This window comes from Antrostomus carolinensis, unplaced genomic scaffold (genome assembly GCF_000700745.2).
Source record: "Antrostomus carolinensis isolate BGI_N321 unplaced genomic scaffold, ASM70074v2 scaffold42729, whole genome shotgun sequence".
Lineage (NCBI taxonomy): Eukaryota > Metazoa > Chordata > Aves > Caprimulgiformes > Caprimulgidae > Antrostomus > Antrostomus carolinensis.
The window spans coordinates 30717-40136 of NW_010338670.1; the positions used below are offsets into that span (position 1 = coordinate 30717).

The following is a 9420-nucleotide window of genomic DNA, read 5'->3' on the forward strand; positions in this document are numbered from 1 at the left end:
ATTTAACTAAGACTGATTTTCAGATGAATGTGATTTAACTATGCACTATACCTTCTTGGAGAGAAAAGTATTTTCAAAATTACAGATTTCTTCTAAAGTTTTAAAGAAATTAATCAATTGCCCTTTCCTTAAATTTCATTGTAGCACTTCAGATATTAAACACAGAACATTATTGACAAGCAAACATTTCTCTTTATATACAAAACATGCTTTCCTATAGGAGGGGAGTAAGATCGTACTGTCCTAAATATTTACAAGACTGACACTATTTTTATAAAATTCTTGGATACATGAATTTTACACCAGAATATTCAGTGGTAGCATTGGTTTCCAATGAGTAAATCCTAAGTTTATTTTTAACTGATTCCTTTACAGAAGCAAACTTTTAGCTGATAGGTGTTTGTAGCATTAAGCCCTTTGAGACTTCCCTATAATCCTGTAAAGCCATTTCCTCATGGCAATTCCTACCCCTGATTATCACATTGTTTGTCTGTGCCTCCTTGAAGTTAATTCTGGGCTATCTATTAAATCAGTTCCAAATAATGGTGCTCACTCCACTGCTATGCACAGTTACGAACAATATGCACAATACTGCAAACCTATATTGGGTGATAAGGTTAAGAGCTGTTGTCAAGAAGAGGGGAATTGCTTTGGTATTAATATATCAAGCACATTATCTTTGTACTACATGTACTCTTTGATAGAACACTTATTCAAATAATACATAAAAATGAACAATACTTTTTAAAAAGTCTAAGAAACAGCCTTCTCTGCTGCAGTTACAACTACTGCTCACAAACATGAGCATAGCTGAGGGATAAATCAGTAGCTTGACTGTCTAGCTGCATGAGGTACCGCTACCCAAAGGTGGGTGAGTAAAGGAATAGCTTCCCATTGAACCTGGAAGGAGGGAGGGATGTAGATTAACATAGAGTAGTTCTGGGGAGCTGTATTTGCTATAACAAAAAGTCATTTTCAAATTATACCAGACATAGAAATAAACACCTGGGTCTTAGTCCATGCAGCACTGACTGTTCAAGGAGGGGAGAGAGAGAGACAGCAACTCATGTCCCCCATGTCCCAGAGCCGTGCAGCCAGGAGACTCAGAGCAAACCAAACCAAACCCCATTTTTTCATTAACAAGATCAAATTTTATTGCAATAAATACTATTTTAAAATATCTAGTCCAGAGCTAAGTCATTGTAGATAGTTGGGGGAAAAAAAAAAGGCACAAATTTAGTGCAATTCTGTCTTTCATTTTTCAGCAATTTGGAGAAAAGGCCGTATTATTCTTATTTTTTACAAGGGACAATGTAGGTAGAGAAAAAACTCACTTCCCAGGACCTCTCAGCAGATCTGCAGCAGATACTAGAAAAGAACTAATGTAACCTGAGTCCCGACTCAGTGATTTATCTATGACTGAAACTTGTATTAGAAGAGAATATTATTTGGCTGCAAAGCTAATACTAATAAATTCGGAAATGACAAGATAGCTTTCATAAATCAAAACTTTTTGTGGTCTGTATTATAAGATAGCATGCTCAGGAACAGATAATAAAGTTGTTTCTGTAGGGCTGTCTCAATCACTCCACAATTCAATACACTGTCAACTGATAAGCAGCTATTGAATCACTCACTTTCTCTTCATTGTCAAATATGTGTTTCATGTCTCATTTTGAGCACATAGTTCTAATCTTTCTCTGAAAACAGAATGAATACATTATTTGTGGGCTTTTTTATGGAACTCACTGTAGTGGTACTTAACTGATGCAATAAAATGATTTTACACTTTGAAACATCCTGGTCAGGTGAGAAGCTGGAATTACTTAGATTTTCCAGATAGGAAAATGAATTACAAAGAATAATCACAAATTATCACTAATTTTGGGGAGGTTAAGTTTCAGAAATGTAGTGCTTGATCCTTTGGAGTAATTACCACAGTAAAAATTACATTCAAACTAGAAAAATGGGGATTCTTCCAAAATGGAATGTAAACTTTAAGAGTCATTTAGAAGTCAGTACTAAGACTCAGGACATTCCTGATGCTGCTCTGTACTGTCAGTACATGGTATCAGTACTGATCTGAGAGAAGGGAAAAATTCTTTGAGCTAGGCTGGGAATGAGAAGAATAGCTCTGCAGTTAAATGTCTGCAGAGAAGAGAGCCTAAAATAAGAGGACTTCTGGGGAGTGAGGAGCCATAAGGCTCGGTATTTCACAAGGTACTCAACAGTAGCTCCAGTAGTCCATAAAATACTGTCTGGTTTCCATCTGAATTTTCCAAATCAGTGCATTACCATGCAACGCACTGATTTTGACACACATTATTGTTTGACAGGTTCAAAGCCTGAATCTCAGTTTCAGCCACGATACTCAGTACTTCTACAAATCATGCTTGAGGCATGCAGAAAACACTGGGAAAAAAATAGCCATCTTTATAAAGCCTGCAAATAACTAGTCCAATACTCTACAGGAACACGGTATCAGAAGCGGCAAAAGACACTATTGCATCGGGCTCTTCAGTTAATTCAGTAATAAAGTCTCCCTTTCTACCCCTCAGCACTGCACCTCGCCTCTGATGGGGTGAGCCAGGACTGCCGGCAACAGGGAAGGAGGCAGCGGAGAGGGGCCCGGCAGGAAGGGGAGCAAGGGGATGCCCCTTCCCTCTGTGCCTCCATCCTCTGTCGGCGCCGACCGTGGCTCCAGGCACAGGCAGTCACTGTGCTGCAGGCACTGTACTACCTTGGTGAGCTTTACAGTGTGCCATCTCTGGCACTGAACCCTCAGTGGTGCCAAGGGGCTACCTGTTGGCCCTGGGTGAGGTGTGCAGGCTTCTGGGATTCAGAAGAGAGGCTCATGGCATGTCATGCTGCCATGCTGTAGCTTACAGGCTATGTTGTAGGCAGCAGACCCCCCTCTCTCACTGAGGCTCTCTCTTTTTTCAACAGAGAATCAACGTTTGCTGAACCAACAGAGATAAACCAGTGCTCAGTACGCTCTAAGACTGAAATTCAGATCCCTGTTCCAAACCAGATATAGCAGAAGCTGACTCTGTGTGCCCTACATCCCAAGTGTGTGTTATAATTGCTTAGGTATGAGCTCCTTGGAGGGTAGAAGATGGGTGATGAAGGAGTTTCCTCTACAATTACTAACTCAATCATGGACCCAAGAAACCTTTCCTGTTAAAAATTATTTTAATGCCACAAAAAGTTTTGGCCAAATCACTATTTCTTATCCTGCTCCTCCTAGATTTAAACTGAAAATGCCCTGTTGTGCTTTCAGAGAACTTCACTTGCCTTCCTGAAGTTTCTTGTCTCATACATTGCACAATTTCCATAGCAAGCAAAACAGAAATTCATTGAGCCAATTCCAATTCCCCACCATTAGTTTGTACATTTTTTAAAAAAACTGAGGCAGAGGATTGGTGTTAAAGTAGTCTGCAATACATAACACATAAGAAGACTGAATCACAGCATACACGACCTAAAGGTACTAAGAAGTTGCACAGTTAACCTTCTTACTATTGCTTCCTAACCTTTATTTTGCACAATTTGAGTTCGTAAACCTAATAATATTCTTTTAATAGCATTTTTGATGACTTATAGCAAATTCATCACACAAATGGAAAATAAAAATTCCACTATATGGTGTGATATTGCCACTCAACCTCTGCTACTTGAGCCAACTAAGTACTCACAGCAGTGGTCTGTTGTCATCTTTGTGAGCCACTGCTAGAAAAGGTCATCTACTAGCAGGATACAATTATATTTTCTGATTCTGACCCTATTTCTACCTTGAGGTACACTGCAGGCAAGCAAGGGAAGAGGCTGTAACAATCCCTGTAATTTCTTTCTTTTGCCCTCGCACAAGGGTTTTCCCATTGCCACATAAAAGCAGTTCCCTATCTCAGATTTCTTCCCAACCACATTGTTTCCCTCCCCTGGCTTCCTTCCTGTCTGGTTTTTGTCCTCCCATGATTTACCCCATGTTTGGAGCATGGACCCTGGAGCTACTTCAACAGTGGGTACAACTATCCCAGCTCCTGTTCCATAACTCCAATCTTTTCCATAATGAATTTTCACTACTCACCTTTCTCCTTCAGCCCAACCACCTGCTGCCCCAGTTGAGTATCTCTAAAGTAAACAACTTTTTACTCCATAGGCCATGCTGCACAGCAAAGTAGGGATTGAAAGCTGAAAGATGAGCACCTTCCTGCTTCAGTTTGGTTTGGCTGCCCCAATCTAATCTGCTAGGGGCAGGTTCTGCTCAGCCTCATTGCTGGATATTGCCCAGGTCCAGGGAGAGCCAAGTCGTTAAGGAATTCAGATGCAAAGCTTGGCATGTGCTAACAGCAGCTTCTAATAATTTGTTGAAGTTTTCTCGTTATTTTAATAAAAAATGCCCAGAAACATGTAATTGAAATACTGTTCAATCCACTACCAAATTTCAAAACCCTGCTAGATTATTAGAAGGATGGGAGTATTACAGCTTCTGAAAGAAAGGGTTTTGAGACTATTTTAACCTAGGTAAAATTAATTTTTCCCCTAACTTCATTGTTAAAATGACCTACTTGCTCTAAATAATATTTCTCAAGGGAATTCAAACTGATTTTATAAATCGCTCAATATTTAGAACAATTAAAAGCAACTAAAAACCTGATATGTAGCAGGAAATCTTAGGTAATAATAAAAGGACTGTTCCAAAAACTAGAGAGACGCATCTATCCACATATTTACATATGTACATAATCACTGTCATCTTTTGGGTATCTCCAACTGAGGTTGTGTCAGAACTTCCATTTTAAATACCTCTACCAAAATACCTTGACCCAAAGGGAAGATCTTCTTAAGGGTAAAGTTACCATGAGATAAAGGGGTACATGATTGGGCTGCATTTAGTTTTTAAGAGACTTTTTTTCCCTGGATAAATTTTTGTGATAGCTCTTTTACATTTATGAAAATATTTTAGCATGAGGAAGAGATGATACGCTTTTCACTGCTGCATGTATTTATGCAGTATTGCACAAAATTGCACATGCTTTGATGTTCAGGTTGGGAAATTAATCACCATGATTCTGTTTGTTCCACAAGTGGGTGACCTCCATCTTTATTATCAATTTTCAGTTCTATTCAAAACAAGTTACACTTTATCTTTTCATTAGGTTATTAAATAAACTTTGGTAACAAGACTGAAGTTCACATAGGAGAATATTCTTGTGTGAAGAGATATTAATCATGTTGTTACAGTATGATGCATTTTGATATTTGAAAACACTTAAATTAAGACATACTTGGAAGCTATCAGACTATTTGCAAGGAAAGATTCACAGCCTCCACATAGCTCAAAGTAAGGGTTTGAAGTGGCAAATTTTCATGAAAGGAAAGTAAAACTTTTTAAGGCAGAGAAGCTCATTCTAAGAAGGACAGCTATATTAGGCAAATGTTAAATATGGAGTCAAAGTACAGGCGTACTCAGAATTTTTGTTATAAAATTGATAAAGAAGAACTCCTTTAGTAGGATGGATGAGACTCTCTTCCTGTTCCAAAAATTTTACAAGACTTCAAGATACAATGCTGTGTTCAGAGGAAACCAAGCTCTTTCAAAGGCTACTAAGAGAAATCTGCGGCCTTTTAAAGACAGAGACCTGGCTGGAGCATTCAACTGCGATCTAGGACATTACAGAATTGCCTGGATTGGAAAAGACAGTTAAGATCATTGAGTTCATTAGAGTTCAAGTTCCTCCTTTTCTGTATTTGAGTACGAACTTGAACTTGAGTGTCCCATATCTCAGTTGAGTGTCCTAACACAAGTACTTCGACTCCTGGTAGGATTCACCTTGGCTACCTCCAAGGAGTCCCTACACAGGGAACGAGCCAGCTGCAGAGGTGGAGTCTCAGATAGAATACATCTTGTGCTAGAGGAAAGGCTGAGGTCAGTCCACATGAGCTGAGACTCCAGAGTGACCACCTTTTCCTGTCTACTCTAAGGACAGTGTGGGATGGCAAGCTTCAGTGTAGCCACCTGTACTGTAGATGGTGACAATTAGTTACATCTTCCCAGCTAAGCTTGCTTTTCTTTCTGGCTAATAAATGTGTAATTACTTATACAACTGGACAAGCTTCCATACAAAAAGACATGTAAGATGACATATGCTATGAACTTAGCTATATAGTTTTTTAAAAACATCTCCCCTTTTTCATCTTTCATTTATTGTATGAACATCCACATTAGTTTAAACTGATATTACATTCAGAAAATGTGTCCATCAACAATATTTTTCATGTCTAATATCAGTAGCTATCACTACTAGTAAACTTATCACAGAAAATGCAAAATACAAATAATATCCATGTAATTTCAGGTATTCTGAAAACATGACTTCTATTTAACCAGCAGAATATCTCTTAAGATTTTATTTACCTTATGGAAGGCTACTTCTTCCCACTGAGGCAAACAGCAAAACATGAAAACTGAACGTAGGCAGGATAAACAAAAATCGGCACTGCATGAAGTTTATCTGGTAGTGAATTTAAAATGATTTCTAGCACCAGGATTTCTGAATTATGGGAATTATTATTTTCTTGCAGCAGAAAGAAGGCTATTTTTAGCTTATAGATATGAATTGAGAGTAGTACACTTTACAGCCACGTTGTAGATAGCACTATTATAAGTACTTACCTAAGCTTGATCTTGTGTTAGATCGCTCTATTATCGCATGCTTACTGGGGTTGTTTAATACTGAGCGTTTGGCAAGCGAGATGTCTGCTGTGACTCGTGTAATTGATATACTGCAAAAATAAAATACAGTAAAATAGAACAGAATGTTATTTATCTTGCAGGGATGTGGGGAGAAAAAAAGAGATCTGTTTAACACTAGAAGATGGCTAAGACTACAGGAAAACAAGTTATCCTCAGCAGAATAGTATGCTTTGCACAATTTGAACAGTGAAGAAACTTTATCTAACTAATACTGTTACAAGAACTATTGACAAGACATCGCCCTTTCTGCACAGTACTGAAATGCAGTATGACCACTGACTGCAAAGCTACATGTGTTTGGGGAGAGGAGAGGCAGGAGGAGGTCAGAGACATGCTGCAGAAGATGGGATTTCCCTAGGGGTTCCAGGCCTTATGTGGTTAGACTTTGCACCACTATCCTCAATACAAATTGGCTGGTTTCTCCTTTCCCTAATTTTGATTAATTTGTTGAAAGGTACTGAACAACAACCTGGCTTACTTTAACCATATGTGTAAGATGTACAGGGATATGTAGAGTTAACGGGTAAAGATAAGGCTTAGCAGGCAAACTAGTACAGCCAAATAACTGTAATTTTTATTGTACAGTTTAGTAGCATACATTTTTTTTAACAGACTGCAAGAGTTACCTATAATTTTCCAGAAAGATCCAGCAATATGCTGGCACCCAAAAATGTGGACTGCAGCACAGAGAAGCAAGCAAATGAAAACTCTGGGCTAAGTATCTGGCAGGCTCAGTTTTGTGTTTATGAGAAAAGATGAGCCAAAAAAGAGTGGTTACTTCCAGTTGTTTGCACTGACCTGCTACATAACCCTGTGCATATTCTTCTTCCTAAGAAAACAGTTAACTCAGTTTGTTTTGCTTTACAGGGTCAAAACACACCCTTTGGATAAATTCCCCTTCAAGCTCTCTGTGGGTTTAGGGGTCACGTTTTTCCACTTCTGAGAGTTAAATGAGACTGATGATATTCCCTTGTTCTTCCTTGTATGATTTTACTCAGAAGTTAAAATGAGGAAATGGATTTGCTAAGAACAGGGAGGGCTCCTCTCTAGCAAGCACAGTCAGATGCTGTTTATCTGAAATGTAACCAAATAGGTCATTTCCCAATGAGCTCAACATGTCCATATATTTATCTAAAACCCTATAAAATATAACAAAGACATAAGTTAATCCAGAAAAACAATTATTTGCACAATACTGATTAGTAACATCACTTTGGAAATTTAGGCATGATTTAACTTAAGCTAAAAACACAACCAAAGATTGTGATCTCTGGCACAGCTCCTCACAGACAATGCCATTAGTCCTAAAATGAAATCCAACATGTACTTTGAGCTACTCATTAGTTACCTTTATTTGCTAAATTATGAATACTACAGACTTTTACAGCTTTCTATTTTTTTTTTTTTTTCCTGGGAGTCTTCCTTCCTATATGCAATAGAAAATAATTTTTCCCTTTTTCAAATGCAATTACAGTATAGTGAACAAAGCTAGATTTATCAGTCTAAAACGCTATTTTTCATTTTAAGATCTTTTAATGTCTTTTTAAGGTCATATTAATGTCTTTTGAGATACGTAACACCAGGAAGAAAAAGTCTGCTCTCAAAACAAAGGGTATGTGTGTTCATATAGCAAAACAATTGCAATGAGAGTGGGGACAGCTTGACAGCAGAGGGGCAGGGAAAACAGTAGCACGACTCTAAGAACCTCCTGTACAAATTTGTTGAGGTCCTTGAGTACCATTTCAGACTGCTACTGAAGTCTGGGATACTTCAAATCTACTGCTATTGATATCAATTGTATTGAGAGTATTTGTGGATTCACCCTGCCACAATTGGACCTACAGCTGAAAATCAGATATGCTTTAAAATACTTTAAGACATAAAGATGCAACAACTTTTTTCTGCTTGGAACACTTAACTATCTAGTTAACTTCCAATTCTAAAGGTACATATCTAAGATTTGACAACCCTGACTAATATAAAGAGGGACTACTAAGTGATTAGGTTTCAACATCATCATTCCAACTGAGAAAATCCGACAGCTTAAACCACAATGTCCGGTATTTTAGAGAGCTGAAGCTATTGACAGAAAACCTCAAGCTCCCTCTTGAAAGTTTTACAGCACCAGGACAGATAGAATAGTGTTACTGCTCTGTCCACTTCCAAACTAAATAGAATGTTCAGTGAAGTTAGAGATATTGTAACAAGCCCTTCCCGTTTTCTCAATTTTTCCCCCTAAATTTCAATCCACTAGCACATATTAATCTGAGGCCTGATCCAGTAGCAATATAATCACATGTGGAGAATCCATCTGATGTCTCTGGTCCTTAGGTCTGTGATGTTTGAAATCACAGAATATGCCACTGCTTTTAGAGACAGATTACCATTTGACATTTGTACTACAGTAATGCCTGGGGGCTCAAATACAAATCAGATTGGATCTTTCTGAGTACGTTGTGAGGGACAGGCTGTAACAGCACTCAGATTAAAACCCAGCCAAGTGTAGCCTGTCTGCTACCAAGGGTGACCATATTTCAGCGAGATGGGGGACTGAAACTCTCTCCAGCAGTCCTTTCATAGAATCATAGAATCACCTGGTTGGAAAAGACCTCTGAGATCATCGAGTCCAACCATACCTATCCACTACTAAACCGTATCTTTGA

At 38.3% G+C, this 9420-nt stretch overlaps 1 protein-coding gene across 1 annotated transcript in view; it reads right to left on the minus strand.

Annotated features, from left to right (window-relative positions):
• Positions 1-6786, minus strand: part of CACNB2 (calcium voltage-gated channel auxiliary subunit beta 2) — a gene marked incomplete at its 5' end in the record, with an annotated part of 24719 nt that extends 17933 nt beyond the window's left edge. Inside the window, one exon of the mRNA XM_029086899.1 lies at positions 6677-6786. Within this exon, the coding sequence (XP_028942732.1) occupies positions 6677-6786 (110 nt within the window). The remainder of the gene's footprint in view (positions 1-6676) is intronic.
• Positions 6787-9420: the final 2634 nt, after the last annotated feature.